General features: G+C 37.4%; 1 protein-coding gene across 1 annotated transcript; it reads right to left on the bottom strand.

Moving 5' to 3' along the window:
- Positions 1–18,998: 18,998 nt before the first annotated feature.
- On the bottom strand, positions 18,999–22,198 carry LOC110894937. Its single transcript, XM_022142194.1, has 5 exons — positions 22,186–22,198; positions 21,185–21,992; positions 20,775–20,995; positions 19,960–20,662; positions 18,999–19,860 (listed from the first exon to the last, which is right to left on the bottom strand). The coding sequence occupies exons 1-5, from the start codon at positions 22,196–22,198 to the stop codon at positions 18,999–19,001; spliced, it is 2,607 nt and encodes an 868-aa protein (XP_021997886.1).
- Positions 22,199–22,400: the final 202 nt, after the last annotated feature.

Genomic DNA, 22,400 nt, shown 5'->3' with positions numbered 1-22,400 from the left:
TCTGTTACGTTAAAATGTCAAACATGTCTACTTTGAATGAGCTGTTGAAGATGGAGCATGAGGTTGGCACTACCAACAAACCACCTAAGATGATGAAGGTGGAAAATTACTTGACTTGGAAGGATCGTTTTCAATCCTTCGTTGAATATCAAGACACGCGCATGTGGATATGCATTGAAGATGGGTATACAAACCCTACACATGACTTCGAGGGCAGACCACGTAGAACAGCCTATGTGAACATGCAAGAGGCTGATAAAAAGATGTATGAGGCTGAAAAAAGAGCATTGGCTGCGATCAAGATGTCATTACCTGATAGCATCAAGCATACCTTCAAGAAGTACACCAATTCAAAAGATATGTGGGATGCGTTAGAAAAGCGTTATGCAGGAAATGCAGATGTTAAGAAGAACAAGATTGATCTACTGAAGAAGCAGTTTCCTGTGTTTAAGTACATGAAACATGAGTTACTTGAAGATATCATCACTCGTTACTACCATCTGATGTCAGAAATGGAAAATTATGAGATCGATTGTTATACTGATGTAGAGAAGAATGACAAACTGCTCGATGCCTTACCTACCAAGTGGGATATCTACACTCTCATGATCAAGGGTGAAGCAGATTATGAAACAAAAGAGCTGGAAGAGGTAGTTGGAAAGCTGAGAGCTTATGAGCTTAGTATGAAGAAGAAAGATACTGGATATGATCAGGTTCAAGATCCAGCGGTTTACAATGGGCTTACATCTTCTTCATCTCACAACGCTTCTAGCGACTCTGCTACTGCGTTTCTATCATGTGATAATGAGCAGGTTACAGTTACTGAGGATGGTGATGTGTGTTTTGTAGCTGCTTCAGGAGGATCAACAGGAGCCAAGAGAACATCAACTACTAAGCAGAGTACTAGTACAAAGTCAATGCCAATGAGTGTGAAGTCTGCTGAAGAACATCTTGCTCTACTTGCTTCATTCGTTGCTTCTTATGAGAACTACATTCAGGGGAAGATGTCTGATCCTGCTACTTTAGATGAAGATTATGATCAGATTGGCCCTGATGATCTTGAAGAGATGGATTTGCAATGGCAAATGGCCATGATTTCTAGGCGATTCAAGAGGTTCATGAACAGGACAGGAAGGAAGTTTGTAGGGAGGTCTGTCGGTTTTGACAAGACCAAAGTGAGGTGCTTCAACTGTCAAAGTTATGGGCATTTTGCTAGGGAATGTCAGAAACAAAAGCAAGATAATTCGAGTCAGAGTTCAAACAATAGGAATGTATCAAACAAATCTAGCTCAAAGGCTTTGATCTCTACAGCACGAGAAGGTTCTTATGATTGGAGTATTCATCTTGAAGATAATGAAAATGCCACTCAGGCATTTATGGCTGAGATAGTGCCAGTTGAAGATGTTGAAGTTGCTGAAGTGAAAGTGGATGCCGAGGTGAAGATAGAGAATAAAGCTGCAGGAAAGAAGGTTGATCAGACAATAGTTGCTGAAGAGGAAAAGCAAAAGTCTGATCAGGAACGGGAAGCTGAAGAAAAGGATGCTAAGTATAAAAGAATGGAAGCTCAGCTTGCAGCTCTAATGGCCAAAACAAACAAGAGAGGTAAAGTCTAATTCTGTGTGTTTGAAATGCCGTGAACTACAGGGTGAGGTTGACAGGTTGTCCACACACAACCAAAGTTTGGTAAGCGAAATGTCTAACATTAAAGAATCAATTTTTTTCGCTAAAAGAAATGAAACGTCATACTTGAAGAAAATAAAAGGTTATGAAAGTGAAATTGAAGCCGTAACCTGCCAATTAAATGAAAAACTTCAAGTCATAGACTTAGCTCATGAAATGATGGCTGAGAAAACAAAAGAGGTTTCTGAAAAATGCAAAGAGTTGTCAGATGCACAACTCAAAATTGTTGAACTTGAAAAGAAATTAAGTCAATTCAGGGACTCTACTTTTGTTATGAAACACATGATAGGTGGGTTAAAGAAGAGTAATGACAAGAGTAGTTTGGGATTCAAAGGCTATAATGAAGTCCCACCTCCTCTTAGTCATGATTATTCATTCCTACCTGATGAAGATGAGCTAACCAAATTTATGTCAACAGCACCAAGTAGTTCCACAGCAAGCCAAGGTGATGAGTCTGAGAATGAAGATGCTAAGAAGGATAATAACAGCAAACCTGTTTTGAAAAAGAAAACTTCACATCCTAAGAATAAAAATTCAACTTTTGTTAAAAGGATTAATTTTGTTCAAGGAAGTGACATGAAAAACGAAACAGCTGTTATTGAAAATGAATCGAATGTAGAGTTTGCTAAAAACAAAAAACAAAGAAAATTCTGAAACTAAGCAAACTGAACCAAATCCTTCTAAGGCATCATCATCACAACCTGAATCTAGTTCAAAGGCTTCAGATAAGAAGTCTTCGAAAATGTTGGTGCAGTCATCTGTCGTCTTCGTCTAATGTCGAGTCCGGGTTGCGATGCGGATCTGGTCAAGCATGATGTCATCATGTTTAATGATGACATCATGTGACATCATTATAATATGAATTTCATCAAAGCTTCAATAAACGACAAAGTCATTTTAGAAGTGAAAGTGTGAAGTAGCCATTTGTGTTGATTGGACCAAATGAGGGTCCAATGAGGTTCTTGCATTCAAAGGTCCAATGAAAAAGTTCACAAAAGGACAAACATTTATGAAGACATTATGAAGGATCGCTTATTTGGAAGTCAAGGTGGGATCGCTTATACGACAAGTTAACGGATCGCTTTTACGGTTTTGTTTAGGATCGCTTTTGTGGTAGATGTCACTATGAGCGGTCCCAAAGTAGTATATATAGGCTAGTCATGCACCTCATTTGTAACTTTAAGATTTCCATACCGAGGTGCTGCCGGTGTGAAAATTGCGTGTAAAAAGTGTCAAATTAATCAGAAAAGAGAATTAAGAGAATATCTAGCTGTTTCTACATCAGGTACTTGTTTTCCGCACCTGTATCTGATCAAACTCCTCTGATTGACTCGTTCGGGTCAGAATCCGATCCTACAAGTGGTATCAGAGCTTCAGGAGGAGGAGTTCTACATAGATTTGCTGGATTTCATCACGTATTCTTGCTTCTACACCTTCTTTCTTCGTCAGACCAAGATTTCACGGTCCGTTTCAGCAGATTTTTGGATATGTTGTGCGTGTATACCTGATCTAAAACCCTACCAAGTTTCAGATCGAAACTCCTAGCCGTTTGGGAGAAATCGAGATTTTTCGGTCCGTTTTTCCGTCAAACTAACAGGTCCGCTCCACATTAGTCGTTTGGTTCGCTTTTTTGAACACATGGAGGTTCGCTCATAGGTATTTTTCGTGGTTCGCTTATTGGTTCGTTGAGGTTCGCTCCAAAATAACTATTATGGTTCGCTCATTGTTCAATGATATGGTCCGCTTATAGTGATCGACAGGTTCGCTTTTTCAGTCAAAGATATCAGGTCCGCTCATAGTTGTTACAGGGTGGTTCGCTCTTTTGTCATCTTGTTCACGAGAAGTCAAGACCACCAATTTTTTGCAGCCTATGTGTTTTTGTTGATTACTGCCCATTAAAAGTGTTAGGTCCAATCACAAGCTCCACAGATTGTTGTCATTAATTGCATGTGAAGCCCACTAATTGACATTCTTGTAGCCGCCCCACTAACACATTAAGGACCAATCATGGTTTAATCTTTTGTTGCACCGCCATACAATCATCGGTCCAATAATAGTTGCACACCCACTATAGTTTTGACCACACCGCCCACAAGCCCATGTGTTGTTGATTTAGTGCACTGGACACAAAACAAGAGACCCATTAAATCACCGTTTTTTTTTTTAAAAAAACACAGTTTGAAGTGAAGTTGTGGGTATTAATTTGTCGTTTATTGTTGAGATGCATATTGATTTTTCTGTTATACAAGTTTCAGCACATCTCGACTAATTGAAATTGGTCAAAACAGTTTGAAGTGTGTTCAGGTCGCGTGAAATCGTTTGAAGGGTCAAATTCGCTTGAAAGATTGGTTCTAGTTCGTACGGTTCACAATTATCAAAAGTTTATCAGGACGTTTGAAAGTCTATCAGTTCGTTCGTAGTGAATCCGGTCATTTGAATTTAATCCGGGTCACAGTAGTTCGCGTGTTTTGACAAAATCTCAGTTCGCGACAATTTCAGTCTGTAGAGTTTGTCAACATTCAGACCGCACAGAATATTCACCGGTTCGAGTATCAGTTCGTTTCTGTTAATCGATAATTGTTAAACTGATCGTGTTTTGTTTGTTTGTGTTACATCAGGTATTTCAAGATTGACATGTAAATCAAAATCGTCAGTTGATACAAGTCTGAAGCATGGATTCTGAGTTTTACAACGCGTTTGCTACAACTCCTGCTAGTCCATCCGATATTGCTAAGAATTTCAACATGGAGAATGAAACCTGAACAATGCAAAAGCCCCCGAAACTCATGGGAATTGAAGATTATCACGGATGGAAGAAACGGTTTGAGAATTGGGTGCAGGCGAATCATCTAAAAGCTTGGGAGAGCATAGAAACTGAATATGTTAGACCACAAAATGCAATGAGAGTTGATAAAATAATTTCTGAATTCAGTGAGGAAGAGAAAGAGTGTTATAAAGGTGAAAAAATGATGATTAATTTGTTACAACAAGCAGTAAAGGAAGATATCTTTGTATTGCTTCAACATGATGACAATGCTTACTCTATCTGGGAAGCTCTTAAGAAGAAGTTTGAGGGAAGTACTGAGATGCTTCAAAGTAAAGCAGCTTTACTAAAGAAAGAGTTTGAATTGTTTGCGTGTATGCCTGGTGAAACGACCAAGACTCTTATTGAAAGATACTGTCATTTGGTTCGCACTATGTCACAGTTGAAAATTACAAAAACTCCAGCTGAATGGGTTGAAAAGCTTGCTGATGCGTTACCGCAAAAGGAATGGGGCACATATCTGATGATATTGAAGAATTCCGGACAGTTTAGCAGGCTATCGATTGCACAGTTTATAGAGAAGTTGGAGGCACAAGATCTGGAGCAGCAGAAAATTGCCAGAATGAACAGTTCTACTCATCAACAAGATATCAAACTGTACTATAAAGGAAATGTTCAAACTGCTGAAGCCAGTCCAAAGATCCAAACTGCATTTAGTGCTGGAAATCAATCTGAACCAAGCAGTCAAGGAACAGTCAACACTAGTGGGTTCTCAACGGTGAATCCTCCAAGTGCTCAAAATACATCAGTTGGAAATGGTCATCTGTTACAATGCAATGTGGCTCTACATCTTCAAAATGGACAGAATTATACTGAAGAAATTGTAAAGAGTCATATGGGGTTACTGGTCACTGCATTGGAAGCTTATGAAGGGTTGATTGCAGGAAGAATTGGCAATCCAATGCTGACAAAAGAAGATTATGACCAGATCGATGCAGAGGAGCTAGAATTGATGGACATCAAGTGGGCATTGGCGAGTGTTTTGAGGAGAGCTGAAAAGTTTAGATTGATAACAGGGAGAACTGATTTCTTGGATGCAAACCTTTCTAACTTAGGATTTGATAAATCTAAAGTTGTTTGTTTTCGTTGCAGGGAGAAAGGTCACTTTAAAAGAGAATGCAAGAATCGGCAGCCGAGAGGAGAAAAGGAATCGTCTGGGAAAGATGATTATTACAGGAAAACCATTTATCAGCAAATCACTCATCAACCGCATCAACAAAAAGAATCTCAAACGGCACATGGAAGAATGATCGAGGATGCAAACAGGAAAGCTTATTTTGGCATCGCTGATCAAGATAATGAGAAAGTGGCTGAAGGATTTAGCTGGGACAAATATATTCCAGCTGATTCAAATGTTAAAGCGGTCATTGCACATATCATTCAAAAGCCAGAAATGCTGAAGGAATGGATGGAAGTGTTATCTGATGAAGAGAAGAGTGAAGATGAAGGATCTGTTTCTTCTGAAAACAGTTCATCAGAAACAAGTGATAGTGATGAAGAGATTGAACAGATTAATATTGGAAAAACTCACTTATCTTCTGATAGCTTTGAATTTTATTTTGCAGAAAAACTGAACAAATTGAAAGAGAGGAAAGCTGCAAAGAAAATGAAGGAAGTCAAAGTGATTGAGAAGATTGTGGAGGTTGAAAAGAGAGTTGAAGTCGAGAAGATCGTTGAAGTCACAAAACCCTGTCTTACATGTTTAGAGTCTTGTAAACAATGTATAGAGAAAGACGAGAGGTTTAGTGAGTTAGAAAAGTTGAAAGAACAATTGTTATTTGATGTAAAAAACTTGAAAAAGTCGTATGATGTATTGAATAGGCATGTGAATGGTCTGGAGAAGACTAACTCAGAAAGAGAGAAAGCTTTGAAGATGCTAAATGCAACAATGATGACAAAGCAGAAAGAGATCAACATGTATATAGAAGAATGTGCAAAGTTGAAGAAAGAGTTGGATAGTGAAGTAGCTGAGAATGAAAGAATCAGAAGATTGCTGCAAAGTTACAAAGGTTGTGACTACGTAATCGACAGAATTTATCCAACAGTTGAAGGTTTTGAGGCATTTAAAGATGAGTAACCAACGAAGAGAAAGGATACTGGTAAGAAACAGGGTGTCTGTTATAATAAGTGTCCGCCTCCGATTTGGGAAGGGTACTCGCCTAGAAAACCTAATGAGGAAGAACTAAAACAGGCGATCAATATTAGGCTAGAATCCGAGATAACCGATGTTTTACCAGACAATATTGATGTCACGTTCACAGCGTCCGACACAGATCATGAGTCTGAACTGATAAAACGAGTGGTCGATCAAGTGTTGGATAAGGATGAGGAGTCAGAGTCAAAGTCCGAGTCCGAAAGTTCGTGTCAGTCAGTCAGGAGTTCGAGTTCGTCTGAAAAGAGTTCGAAATCATCGGGAAAACGGGTTTACAATAAAGAGTTTTTATTGTCAAAATCTAATTTGAATGATGAAACGTTTGAAGTTGCATATACTTTGAATGGTTCTGACAAATTATATTTTGATAACGAGTTTCCAATAAGAGGTGTTAAATCAGAAATGATTAAAAAGGTTTTCAAACTAAAAGAAATTAATATTTCTGAAATAAAAGATGAAAATCTTATTGTAAAACCTAAATTTTACACCTCAAGAGTTCAACAACGTCTAAACAAGAAAAAAGGTTACAATTCTGGTTCGGGTTTTCAAAAGAAACCAAACCAAAATCGTAGCTACAAAAAGAAAGGACTTGGTTTTACTCCACCAGAAAACTATAAAAATGGAAAATTTTCTAAAACAAATACAAAATTTGTTTCAGGTATAAGCTCAGAAGAGGAGAAGAAGTGCTCATTCTGGAAACAATCTAATCAAGAATTTCTTGCCGAGAAGAAAAAGAATGGAGCTTATGTGAAGAAAGAAACCAGAACCTGTTTCCGATGCAATGAAGTTGGTCACATTGCATGGAACTGTCCGAAAGCGACAAACATTAAACAGGGAGTTTCTGGAAAATTGAAAGAAGTTGTTGTTGATAAAACCGAACCACCAACTGAAAAGTTTAAAGTTTTCAAAAATTCAACATTTGAAGTTGGTGAATGTTCGAAGAGATTTTACAAACGAAGTGTAAAACTTGACAACCAAAAATGGGTTGTTAAGAAATCTGAGGTAAAATCTGGCGATGAATCTGATTCCACAAAATCAGAGGAGCCACAGTTTGATGAGAGTGATGAAAACTCAGTTCCTTCAATGGATGACGAGAACTTTCCACCATTGAGGACTGAGAATTTTAAAAGAAAAGTTGGAAAGACTGAAGTCTCAAATCAGGATTATTCTGAAAAGGATAATTTTGATGTTGAGAAAGCTTTTAATGGGAATGTAAAGAAAATTTTCGGTAAAATGGTTGATAGGAAGGTGAAAGGGGTAAAAGACTTCTACGCTACAAAGAAAGCAACTTACACCCCAACAAAATCTGAATTGAAATCACCCAAGGCTGGTCAGGCTTGGGTGGACATTTTCTTTGCTTGAAAAACCTGACTTGCCGGAGATCCCAAGTTTGTAATCGTGGATCAGGAATCGGCATCATTCTTGTATTATGAATTTGTATGGAAAAGTCTTAAAATTGTTAAAACTTACAGGTTGAATGACTACGCCGGAGCTTCCAGGTTGGTAAGTGCGAAGCAGGAATCGGCATTTTGTATATACATACAAGTGGTATTGTATGGTTATTTTTACAAGTGGTACATGTTGCTTGATTGCAAAATAGTAAATCAGGGACATTAAGTTGTACTTGATTTACTAACTCATGATATTACAAAGAACAAGACGATGAACCATATCCCCGTACTTAACCAAGTAGTAAACTTACAATTGCTAAAAACAAACACATTTTCCGGAAAAATCATTTTGATTAAAACAAACTTCAGTGTTTTGAAATCTAAATGAGAAAATGGTTTGTGAAAGGGGGAGTTCAGATTGTTTATGCCTAGTGAATGGAGAATTCAAGCGATTTGATATTGGTTGTCATGATTCTGTACAGTTTGTGTTGTTTTCTATGTTTTCAAGTGGGTCAAGAATCTAGTTATTTTCAAATTTCCTTTGAAATGTGTTTGCATTTTAGGGGGAGTAGGGAAATTTCAGAAATCCAAAAACATTAGAAATTTTGAAAAAGCCAAAAACATGATAAAATTCAAAAATGAGTTTTGTTGTGAAAAGAGGAAATGATAGTACATCAGTGGACTGTCACAACATGCTAAAGAATTGGAAAGTTAAAATGTGATAAACAGTCTCACTGAGGATGTGCCAGTAGGTTTTTACACATTTAGTAGATTGTGACGAGATATAAACCTAAAATTCAAACTTGCTTATTCTGTGGGTTAACAAAACTGCTTGGATATATAGGTAACCCCTGAAATCTTGTTTGAAAGGTCCCTTATTCTGAGATACTAGGTCTTTATGCTCAGTGATATCTGGGGTATTATCCCGGGACTTCTGCTGTATGGAAGTACTGACCTAGTCCCCGGATAATGCTTTCCGCAAACGCTTTGAAACATAAGCGTCGCCCTCAGCAAGCTGATGAAACAATAAAATTGATAGTCGCTGCTGTTGAAATTAAAAGATCCTCTAAAGGGGACACACCGAAAAGTCGAAGCCGTCATCTCTCTGCGTATAAGGAAGTATCGACCTGAGCTCTCACGGCCCTCGCATTTAACCCCTGAACAGATATCATCTGTGGTATACTCACCTGTAAGACTGAATATTGGGATCTGGATACGGGAGTATATTCAAGTAGTGGGACACACGGATAAGTTTAAGTTCTTAAGACATTAATATCGTATCTCGGATCAGTTGAACTTTGTGTGAAAATTTAAGTGGACAAACATACTGACAATCTAGGTGAATTGTTTAGAACTTAAAATGAGATGAAGCTTAACGGTGTTGGTGATTTGTCTCATAAGCTGATATGATCCTCTTACACAAACTCACAAAAATAATGATAATAAATATTTCTTTACTGCATTTTATTTTTCTTATGTCAAAAATCCAAAAAGATTTTCAGTGTGTTTTAGCATAAATTTTTGAAAAATTCAAAAAGATTTTCGACAACTGATATTGAAAAGTTGATTTTCAAAATTTCGAGTGCTAATGATGAACTGATGGTTTGGGAGAGTGAGTTATTTTGAAAATAAAAATGGTATATATCTTCAAGTGGTTCTTCAAATTGTAAAATAAATTTTTGTTTGTGTAGTGTCTGCAAGTGAATCATTAGATCTTTACATGTTATCATCGGAAGTTTTATTTTTGGGTAGAGGATGTGCAGGTTTCAAAGAGATAAAGAACCAGGTTCCGATACCTGAAGACTTTGTGATTACAACATGCCAGACTGCGATCCCAGCATATCGAAAGGGGGAGTCTGAAGACATCCGAGTAGAGAGTGTTCGTGAGAAGTCTGTTGATGATGATGAGAAGAGAAGAGTAAGAGTTGAGGATGCTTGCACTGTGAGAAAGACTGAAGTCGTTGAAGACTCGACACTTTAGACTCGTCAACATCTGAGGGGGAGTCTGTTGGTGCAGTCATCTGTCGTCTTCGTCTAATGTCGAGTCCGGGTTGCGATGCGGATCTGGTCAAGCATGATGTCATCATGTTTAATGATGACATCATGTGACCTCATTATAATATGAATTTCATCAAAGCTTCAATAAACGACAAAGTCATTTTAGAAGTGAAAGTGTGAAGTAGCCATTTGTGTTGATTGGACCAAATGAGGGTCCAATGAGGTTCTTGCATTCAAAGGTCCAATGAAAAAGTTCACAAAAGGACAAACATTTATGAAGACATTATGAAGGATCGCTTATTTGGAAGTCAAGGTGGGATCGCTTATACGACAAGTTAACGGATCGCTTTTACGGTTTTGTTTAGGATCGCTTTTGTGGTAGATGTCACTATGAGCGGTCCCAAAGTAGTATATATAGGCTAGTCATGCACCTCATTTGTAACTTTAAGATTTCCATACCGAGGTGCTGCCGGTGTGAGAATTGCGTGTAAAAAGTGTCAAATTAATCAGAAAAGAGAATTAAGAGAATATCTAGCTGTTTCTACATCAGGTACTTGTTTTCTGCACCTGTATCTGATCAAACTCCTCTGATTGACTCGTTCGGGTCAGAATCCGATCCTACAGAAAAAGAGATCGTGCTTCAAATGTCACACCAAGGGACATGTAGCTAGCTGCTGTCCTAATAAAAAAATGAAGCACAAGTGAGTGAAAAGAAAAGAGAGAAGTCACCTAAGAAGAAAGGTGATAATGAGGAGAAAGTTGAAAATTCTCCAAAGAAATCTGCTCCCAAGCAACCAAAGAATGTTGTTGTTAGTGTAGATAAGGCTGAAAAAGGAACTCCTCAAGTTCCTCGTTTTCAAAGAAATCAACCAAGATTTCAGCCAAGATCTCTACCAGGCAGACATGAGAGACCTAGAAGCAGTTCACCAAGAATGAACAATTTTAATTCTAATAATTTCAGAAGTCAAGGTCAATATCAAAATCGATACCAAAATAATGGTGGTCGAACTTTTTATAACAATGGCTTTAGAAATTATAAAAATCAAGCTTCATGGAATCGAAATTTTCAAAGGTCAAATAATCCAAACACATATAGGAACCCTCAGGACCAAAGACCTAGTGGAAATCAAAATCAAATTCCATCAACAGGTCTGAGATCCAAGACTCCAGTTAGGAGTAATGGATATTGGATGGATGTTCCAGTGGTTGGTGAATTTGGACGACCCAAGACCATTAAGGCTTGGGTCCCCCAATCTAACTAATTTTTGGTTGGTGTGTGCAGGAGCTGCTAAGGAGGATTATCAACTTATGGTATGTTGATAGTGGCTGCTCCAGGCACATGACGGGGGATGCGAGATTGTTGACTGAGTTTGAAGATTATGATGGTGGAAATGTGAATTTTGCGGGTGCTAAAGGTGGTAGAATTACAGGACGAGGGAAAGTGACCAATGGGAAGATCACACTGGACAAAGTGAACTATGTGGAGCAGCTTAAACACAATCTGATGAGCGTGTCACAAGTCTGCGACAAGGGTCACTCGGTCCATTTTACCAAGAATGAAGCATTAGTGTTGAAACCAGGTTTGGAGATACCGGACGATTGGATAGTGATGCGAGCGCCAAGGAGAAATGACACTTATGTCATGGACATGGGTGCTAAGGATCCAACTGTGGTGGTGGCGTGTTTATTATCAAAAGCATCTGAAGCTGAATCGATGTTGTGGCACAGACGCATGGCCCATATTCACTATCGAAAAATGAATTACCTTGTTAAACATGAGCTAGTGAAAGGGGTACCAATGCAGAGGTTTCAAGTGGAAGACAAATGTCTTCCATGTCAAAAGGGAAAACAACATAAGAAACCTCACAAATCAAAAACAGTAAATTCCATAGATGCCCCTTATGAATTACTTCACATGGATTTATTCGGTCCAGTGAACGTGAGGAGCATAGGTGGAAAGTACTATTGTCTTGTTGTCACTGATGATTACTCACGTTATTCATGGGTTTTCTTTTTAGGTACAAAAGATGAGACAGCAAAGATGTTGATAGATCTTTTTACAAAATTGGAAAATATCCATGATGCAAAGATCAAGAGGATAAGGAGTGATAATGGCACGGAGTTCAAGAATCGTATTCTGGATCTCTATTGTCTTCGCAAGGGAATTGAACATCAATATTCTGCTCCTTATACGCCTCAACAAAATGGAGTCGCTGAGAGGAAAAACAGGACGTTGATTGAAGCCGCTAGGACGATGCTTTCAGATTCTAAGCTACCAGTTCTTTTCTGGGGAGAAGCTATGAATACAGCTTGCTACGTCCTAAACAAAGTTTTAACTGTTAAAAGTTTTAACAAAACTTGTCATGAGTTGATATTTAACAAGAAACCAAACTTAGAAGGCTTTGAACCATTTGGATTACCCTACACCATTGTGCGAAATAAAGATAAACAAAAATTCAGTGAGGTGGCTGACGAAGGCTACTTTCTAGGTTACGTACCTGGCGCACCGAATAAAAGGGTTTTTAATCTAAAAACTGGTAAAATTGAGGTTGTGTTTAATGTTGAAATTACTTCTTACAAACCTCAACAATCAACGAGTGGACCAGCTATATTATATGATTATGAAAGCACTTTTAAATCATTTAATATTCCTGAGTTTTCTGTTGCAGATGATTCTCAGCTGATTCAGACAATGATAAATGAAGATGATGAAGGCGAGTTCATGCCTAGATCAAATGTTGATATGACAGATGTTGCGGAAACTTCCCAAGGTGCTGCTGATACTGATTCAAGCGATAGTGAACCTGAACCCAATCAGGGGGAGGATTTCATTAATCCGTTTGCAAATCAGAACATTCAGGGGGAGGTTGGATCAAACCTGGGTGACAATTTAGAAGTCGATGCTGTTGCTACTACACGAGCAAATAGAGATCATCCAGTTGACATGATACTTGGAGATCCTACTGCAGGTGTTCAGACAAGGAAAAGCATAGCAGCGAATACAGGGTTATTTGTTTCGATTGAGAAGACTGGGATTGTGAACGAGTGCTTGTATAGTTGTTTTATTTCCCAAGAGGAGCCGAAGAACATTCATATGGCTCTTAAAGACAATTCATGGGTTGAAGCTATGCAAGAGGAATTGGCCCAGTTTGCGAAGTTGAAGGTTTGGGACTAAGTTGACCTTCCTAAAGGTGAAAGAAAAATTGGCACTAAATGGGTATTTAGGTGCAAGAAGGATGAAAGAGGAATAGTCACGCGAAACAAGGCTCGATTGGTTGTCAAAGGTTTCAATCAGCAAGATGGGATAGATTCCAATGAAGTGTTTGCGCCAGTGGCAAGGTTGGAGGCAATTCGTTTGTTTCTAGCTTTCGCAACATTCAAGGGCTTCAAAGTTTACCAACTAGACGTGAAGAGTGTGTTTCTTTACCGGAAAGTCCAAGAAGTGGTGTATGTCTCACAACCAGATGGGTTCATTGATCCAAATTATCCAGATCGAGTGTACAAAGTTGATAAGGCTTTGTATGGATTACATCAAGCTCCCAGGGCGTGGTACGAGACACTGTCTACACATCTGATCAAAAATGGTTTTGAAAGAGGTCAGATTGACAGTACACTGTTCATCAAGAGAAAGAAGGAAGATTTTCTGCTGGTACAGGTGTACGTGGATGACATCATCTTTGGGTCATCTGATGAAAACATGTGTAAAGAGTTCGAGCAGGTAATGAAGAGCAAGTTCGAAATGAGTGCTATGGGTGAGCTGTCTTACTTTCTGGGATTACAAGTTGAACAGAAGGAGGATCATCAAACTAAGTATGTGTATGACATTTTGAGTCGGTTCAAAATGAATGATTGCTCTACTTTCAACACACCGATATGTGAAAATCACAATCTTGGCCCAGATCACGAAAGCACTGAAGACGTTGATCCTACTCAATACAGGGCAATGATTGGTTCTCTAATGTACTTGACTGCTCCAAGACCCGACATCATGTTTGCCGTATGCTTGTGTACCAGATATCAGGCTAATCCAAAGGAGTCTCACATGAAAGCAGTGAAGCGGATTCTTCGTTACTTGAAGGGGAAACCTAAACTTGGGTTGTGGTATCTAGCTGATAGTGATTTGACGTTTGTTGCTTACACTGATTCAGACTTTGGAGGATGCAAGTCAAACAGAAAGTCTACAACAGGTGGTTGTCAGTTCTTAGGAGGCAGGATTGTGTCTTGGCAATGCAAGAAGCTGAATATATTGCTACGGGTAGCTGCTGCTCTCAGGTTCTCTGGATACAACAGCAGATGCGCGATTAAGGTTTGGATTTCACTCGTACTCCTATTATGATAGACAATAATGCCACAATTTCAATAACTAATAATCCTGTGAAACACAGTCGCACAAAACATATTGACATACGTCATCATTTTATACGGGATTGTGCTGAAAAGAGATTAATTGAACTACATCGAGTCGACACAGAAGATAACCTAGCAGATCTTTATACTAAAGCTTTTGACAGGGCTCGCTTTGAACATTTAGTCGAACTCAACGGGATGAGGAATCCTGAATAACTGGTTTTTCATAAGAATTTTGTAAATAGTTTACTGCTTTTCTTAAAAATCAAAAATACAAAAAAAAAATTGAAAAATCAAAAACATAAAAAAATAGAAAAATCAAAAATGAGTTATCACTGTGTGAAAAAGAAGAAATGATAGTACATCAGCAAGTTAGACTGTCACACTGAATTTGAACCAAAATTGCTTAAGTGTGATAGCAGCTTCATCATACGATGTACCAGTAGGCAAAAGCATGAAATAATCAACTTACCAATGTGATATAAACATAAATGAACTGAATATGAGTGGGGAACACATCAGTGGTGTATGGTTTAATGACCTTAAATCTTGCGTTGATAGATTGCCAAAATCTGAGGTTTTGGGTCTTTGTACTGTTATTTCATCCGGGGATATCAGGGGTGTCCTTCTACTGCATCCAGATACATGTTGACCTAGACACACCCAGGATATCTTAAAAGAGCTAAAAATGCCAAAACCTTGAAAATGAAGAAGCTCTCATAGAGAGTCATTCAAAAAATGCAAAATGCATAATTCGTACCAAAAATGGTATTTGTCATAGCCCTCGATAAGATATTTTGGTCTCTCTGCTGTACGGAAGTACTGACCTGTTCATCAATTATCTATCGTTGAAAAACAAAACGGATGAATTCAGTATACTCACCTACTACGATGAATCTTTATGCATACCTTGATCGCGGGGGTATATCTTGAAGTGGGACACACTAGTATATCAGTAAATAAAATTACCTTAACGTATCGTACGGTAATGGTACTTGAAATGTTCATGCATTTTGTTTAAGAGGACAAACATACTGGTAATCGTCTTGGACTACTTTTCATGAAAAATTAAATAAAGAATTATCTAATTGTGTGAAACAGTTTGATTGTGCTGATATGATCTTCTTACCAGTGATTCTCACAAAAATAGAGTGTTTATTGCTTTTGTATTTACTTGCTTTCAGAAAATATAAAAATCCAAAAATAGTGTCTTTTTCTGTTTAAAATTCTTAATGTACGGAAAACTGTTATTCGTGGAGGAATTGTTACTGATAGGGGGAGACGGTGTTAGAAAGCGAGTTCAAAATTTTTAAATCAGACAGGTTCTTGTGTATTGGACAAAAAGTTTTGCGTGTTGCTGATAAGTTGAAAGTGCTTAATCTGTGATACAGTTTAACTATCTCTTGAATAATAATAATTTATTTATCTGTGTTGAAAAATTCTTATGGTTTCTCGAGATGTTTGTTTTATAGTATACAGATTGAAGCAGTATGTTGCTGAGAAGTTGCTGTGAAGATGAGAGTTTGGTTGGATGCATGGTAGAACCTCCTTTCTATATTGCAGACAAGATTGAAGAGATTGAAGATTGCTTTGCAAATGCTAAACTGGAGTTTACTCAAACGCTAACGTTTTGAAGATTTGGTGATTGGATGCATCAGCTTAGGGGGAGTCTGTTGCTGACAGAAGCTATTAAAGCTGAAGCTATCCAAAGACCAAAGACAGTGCAAGACTACATGAAGATTGCAAGAAGACTGAAGACAAAGTTTTTATGAAGCTATTGTCAAGGGGGAGTTTGTTGGTGCATATTCTGTGACAACAGCTTAGATTTGGTCTTTGGATATCTTGTAATTAGTTAAACGATAAACGGTTAGCGGGTTTAGCTTTGTAATAGTGAAATAATAGAGTTTGGGCTAAACTAAACCCACATTGGGTGATGGGGGACGAATTAGGCCTAGCCCATGTAGTAAACCTCTGTTGCTGACAGAAGCAATTGAAGCTGAAGCTATCCAAAGACCAAAGACAGTGCGAGACTACATGAAGATTGCAAGAAGACTGAAGACAAAGTTTTTATGAAGTTATTGTCAAGGGGGGAGTTTGTTGGTGCATATTCTGTGACAACAGCTTAGGTTTGGTCTTTGGATATCTTGTAATTAGTTAAACGATAAATGGTTAGCGGGTTTAGCTTTGTAATAGTGAAATAATAGAGTTTGGGCAAAACTAAACCCACATTGGGTGATGGGGGACGAATTGGGCCTAGCCCATGTAGTAAACCCTAGCCAAATGTTGCAACCTTGTGTTATATAAACAAGGCTTTGCATTAGGGTTTAGGTTAATCAGCCAAAACAGAGTTTGTGAGAGTAATTTCGTGAGAGTTCTAGCAATTTCGTGAAAGGGTTAGAGCTTGGACGAATTAGGGTTTAATTGATTGTAATACTTCAGTTTGATAATCAATAGAAACCCGGTTTAAATTGGAATTCTGTTCTTCTACTCGTTTCTGTGATATTCTGATCAAGAGGATTCCGCACTCTTGATTAGATTGACAATTCTGTGAAAGATCCATACATCAAGGGGACCTACAATGATCCACATGAGCTTTAATGCCGGTAGATATTATATGCTTTGAAACATCCGACGAAAAATGGAAAAAATAGCCCCTAAATAAGGCTGAAATCAACTTAAATAAGCATTGAACTAACTCGGATACAAACCAAGCCAACTCGGTTAGGCTCGGGTCACCTTAGCTTGATTGACCAGGATCATTTATACATTATAAGGAAGGGTATTGGGTGCAGGGTGTGATCGTCTAGGTAGTTAATGCGGTAAAATATCATATATCGGTCAATGACCGATATTTGAGATATCAGTTGTCGCGGTTGGATATCGGTAATTTAATATAATGCTTTCATTATTTTAATCGTAGGAGCACCCGTATAAATATATACAAGATACACGTTACATCCGTGTCGAACAAGTGATTGGATGAAGCTACTTCTTGCTGGTAAGAGTTGAACTTAGAAATCATTGTACTATTTGTGTTGTTTACTGATACATTAAAAATTGATCTAATTTTGTTTCTTGAAAAGACATGTTTGGGTTTACACATATGTAAGTAAAGTTTTATATGAACTAATATGAATCTAAATAAGAATTTAGATATTGAAGTTTATATAAACTTGATGTCAATCAAAAGATGAAAACCATGACCTTTCGTTGATCTATTAAAGGTTCGCTGGTATGTAATAGGTTTTTGGAGAGGGAAGTGATCACTCTGTTCGGTTTTGGGTTTGTACCAGTTAGGGTCGTGTATTATCTATTTAGGACCTGTTTCAACCCTTAGACGTGAAGCCTAAGTTTGGAAAGGCCTAGAACAAAAGTGATGATCTACATGGGCTTCAATGCCAGTAGATATTATATGTTTGTGTTAAGCCACCCACGAAAATCGCGGGATCTTAGGCTAGTAAAATAATAATAAGACAATTAATTAACTTCAAGAAAGAACAACTCTTGCCATTACAATTGTTAAAAAAGATTGAACAAACCTGTTTTGGTCGACGAACAACCCGAGTCCAATTGTCACAAAAGATTGAGGGTTCAACATGACAAAAAAAAAACCATAAATCATTAAGAACATATATTATTAATTTTTTTAAAAAATACAGAACAGAAATAATAAAATCAAATATTACAAACTTAAAAAAGATAAAAACACTATAACATTCAAGTAAACTCTGTTGTTTGTTCATTGATTGGAGTTTTTAGTCGATCGAAGATTTAGGGATTCAAATGAAAATCAAAATAAACCAAAAGCAGTAAGTTTGATAAATGCCAAAGATATGATTAACGTTGATAGACACTTCATAAATCAGATAATGCAAATGAGGATAAAGAAACCTCCGATCTTGTTATTGTTTGAAAAATATCTAGATAGCATTCGAAGAAATATGTATAAAATAAACTAACTAAATAATCGAATATCAAAAAACAAAGCAGATTAAGCTTCGATTAGGTTTATGTACCTTTGATTTTGAAGAAATCTTGTAGAACCACTGATCAAAGAAGAAGACGATGATCACGAGATGTTGATAAAGTTCATAGAGAACTTTCGATTTTGGTAGGTGAGATATTTTCGATAATTGAGAGGGTGTGCAAGATATAGGATCCAATCAAAGAGTCCATGTGTTTTTTTACCCAAAAATCTGACCCGATAAATTGGCGGATCCCGCATCCAATGCAATTGTTTTAATGGAACATTGAGACTCATAGTTTAAAAATTGTTTAAAATAATAAAAAATAACATAGGTATACTTAAATATTGAGGGTGTGCAAGATATAGGATCCAATCAAAGAGTCCATGTGTTTTTTTACCCAAAAATCTGACCCGATAAATTGGCGGATCCCGCATCCAATGCAATTGTTTTAATGGAACATTGAGACTCATAGTTTAAAAATTGTTTAAAATAATAAAAAATAACATAGGTATACTTAAATATTTGAATTTAAAAGTGGATTACAATTATAATAAAAGAAAATATAAAATATAATCAAGTATTTATACAAAAAATAAACTTCAAAACTTTGAATTTGAAAATAAACTTTAAATTTTCAATTACAATTTCCCGAATATTTCTTTGTAAACAACATTTGCAGTTTTATTTGTTGGCCTCCCATCTTTGTCAAATATTAAAAGCTTCACGCCATCTTTGGTCTTTACTCTCGACAATGCAACATAAAGCTGACCATGTGAGAAAACTGGGTCTTTCAGGTATAGACCAACTCTGGATAGAGATTGACCTTGACTTTTGTTAATAGTCATCGCAAAACATACAGTTATTGGAAACTGCCTTCGTTGAAACTTGAAGGGTATTTTCTTGTCCGATGGTATCATGCTAATTCTTGGGATGTAAGTTCTTGAACCAACATTACCTCCCGATAATATCTCAGCCTCGATAACACGTTTACCAAGACGTGTGATTTGAAGACGTGTACCGTTACACAGACCGTTTTGTTGATCAATATTCCTCAAAAGCATGACCGGAACACCCAATTTTAATACCAATCTATGATTTGGTAATCTTGAAACCTTCACACTGTTTAACACATCAGGATTATATAAATCTTGATGTAATGGATCGTTAATTTCCTCAATCGGGCATATACTATCAGAGCTAAGATACTCTACTTCTTCACCAGGAAACAATGCCAGCAAACGATCATTTAGCTCATGAACAACTTCATTCTTAGGAGCGAGTATAGCTCTCTCAGAAAAGTAGTCACGGTCTGTAAAACGCTCAAGAACTGAAGGATATACAAAGTCAATCAAACCTTGAATTGGATCGTTTTCATCGGTTATTAAAAGATCATCAGGTATTTCAATACTTGAATTACCATCATTAGAATCACCAACATTACCTTCGCCGATCTCAAGAAGCCATTTACCAAATTCTTTTATCTCCTCGATGTTTGAGGTACTGGATCCAACAGACAAACGCATGTTCGTTGTCAAATTTAACACCTTGCAACTCCACCATATTTAAGATGAACATAAAGAGGCATGTACGATGTCTTGCCTGCTTCCATTTTGTACAACCGGTAGGATTTGCCTAAAGTCACCACCAAAGACAATAGCCTTTCCACCAAATGGAAGTTCATAATTTCGTGAATCAGAGACACTCAAAACATCTTTCAATGTACGGTCAAGAGCCTCAAAAGCATGTTTGTGTACCATCGGTGCCTCATCCCAAATAATCAACTTAGCTTCATTTAGAAGAATAGCGATTTCAGAATTAGGCTTAATATGGCAAACAAAATCTTCATTAAGATTAATTGGATTATGAAATCTTGAATGAGCGGTACAACCTCGTAACAACAACAATGATGCAATCCCACTTGAAGCCACATTAATAACAATATGTCCATTGCATCTAATGTAAGCAGCTAAGGTTATCCACAGAAATGTCTTACCTATACCACCATAACCGTACACGAAAAAAACACCACCTTTCCCATGTAGAACAACAGCCATAATCTGGTTATACACTGCTCTTTGATCATCATTTAAAGAATTACGAAGCTTATTGAACTCAGCCCTAACTTCATCCATGTCCCATGAAAGCTCCTCGTTTATCAGACTGTTGGTCTCATATATTGTGGAATTTTCGTCAGGAACAGGCATTGGTGAGAATCTATGCAAGCTGGATCCATTACGAATAAGATAGTTTTCGATTTTAGACAACGTTATATTCTTTAAACGTTCATCTGAAACAACCAATCCTACAATAAAAAGTAAATTTAATTAATTTAACAACACACTTTGTTAATATAACAATAACTCAATAACAAAAAATAATGATTATATGTCACGGAAAATATTAGAAAAAAATACCACTAAAGCCAGAATCCTTCCGCATATTGTATAAAATGTCCTCCGACAAAAGCTCCCATGTCTTCTCCCAAACAACTTCTAGCCTTGAAAGCGTATTAGACAGCAAAAGTGTACCGAACAAAGAACGGAGATAATGACCATTTCCTGTAAAACTGGCTTCTTTTATACATTCAATGTATTCGTTATCATCGTCTAAAAGGCCACATGCATAACACGCATCCCTAAAAGTAGGATAAACAACACCGTCATAGGTTCTGATTTCTTCAAACGATCATGGTCCCTTCACCTTCGTTAGAAGAATTCTAAGGTAATAAGCCTCACCAAGAGAAGGAGACACAGAATAAATTCTCCCAACAACGATATAATTTTTACGCGGCTGCCAGCACCGATCCTGTAACCTCCAAACATACTTTGACGGAAACTCAACATAAGTAAGTTCCCTTGCTTCAGGTTTGGAATTGTTCATGTTCATCCACTCAAGAAAAATCGAAGAATTAACCTGAGGTTTGTTTAGGACATCTTCAATATCATCTTCACCACTAAATACTACATTTTGCTGGTCTGGAATATGAAATGGTAACCTCGTAACAGATGGATATCTATAGTGAACGTCACATGCAAATATTCTCCAGCTGGCTTCACATGCGGAAACATTTCTAGCCTCATAATATTCTTTTATTTCGTCTTTGGGTATCTCCTCCTCAATTCCTCTGTTTGAATCTATAACAGCAACAGTGGCTCTGTCTGGTCCTTTATTAATGTATTTAAACAAATACTTAATTGAACCTGCCTGATTGCACCACTCCACATTAATGTGCGCCTGATATCTTCTAAGAAGCCTTTTGTTGTATGGAACGACGCTCCTGTTGTCCAATGTGACACCCTTCTTCACAACTGTGTGACCGTCATCTCTTCGCCTATAAAGGGGAAATCCATCTGAATCCACAGAAGTAGCCTCCAAAAACTTCTTTGGAAAATTCTTAGAACAACGGTTGCCTACCATGCATGGACATTTCAAGTTAGCGTGTCCACATGGACCATGAATCATGATCTCACACACCAGAGAATATAATTCAGGATCTTCATTCTTATCAGGAATCTCAGCTGAGATAAAAGGATCGATATGTTCAACAGTAGGAACCTTATGATCAGCTTTCATAAAGACACATAAATACGCATGTGGCAGACCACGCTTCTGAAATTCGACGGTGTAAACAACTGTAGAAGAAAAAAGATCAGCAAATACAGATAAAATAAGTGTAAAAAAATAATCCACATACCCGCATTAATATCGTCAAGAATTTTTTTCCTTCAGGTCTTTTATCAATGCATCAAGCTTCATCTTAAACAATCGACAAAGTATGTCAGGTCTGTCTTCAGGCTTAACTGATGAGTCACCAATAAACCTTACCATCTCCGGCCATTTCGGATTACATGTAATCGTTATAAAAAAATCAGGACAGCCATACGTCCTACATAAAGCCATAGCATCCAGGTAGTTTTGCATCATATAGCGAGCTCCACCAGTAAACGACGAAGGTAATATCACAGGTTTTCCAGTATGAGACAAGTCACTCTGCCCAACTTGCTGAACATTTTTTAGACTGTTAAACGATTCGCATCTTA

This window comes from Helianthus annuus, chromosome 2 (genome assembly GCF_002127325.2).
Source record: "Helianthus annuus cultivar XRQ/B chromosome 2, HanXRQr2.0-SUNRISE, whole genome shotgun sequence".
Taxonomy (NCBI): Eukaryota; Viridiplantae; Streptophyta; class Magnoliopsida; order Asterales; family Asteraceae; genus Helianthus; species Helianthus annuus.
This window is presented reverse-complemented; position numbering and strand designations above follow the sequence as displayed.

What these genes read in the sequence shown, in the direction of transcription:
- LOC110894937 (XM_022142194.1), bottom strand. An exon ending in TATGTTGAGTTTCCGTCAAA is followed by an intron (nt 20,996 to 21,184) that starts GTATGTTTGGAG and finishes TCCTACTTTTAG; the next exon opens with GGATGCGTGTTATGCATGTG. An exon ending in GTTGTACAAAATGGAAGCAG is followed by an intron (nt 19,861 to 19,959) that starts GCAAGACATCGT and finishes TGTTGGATCCAG; the next exon opens with TACCTCAAACATCGAGGAGA.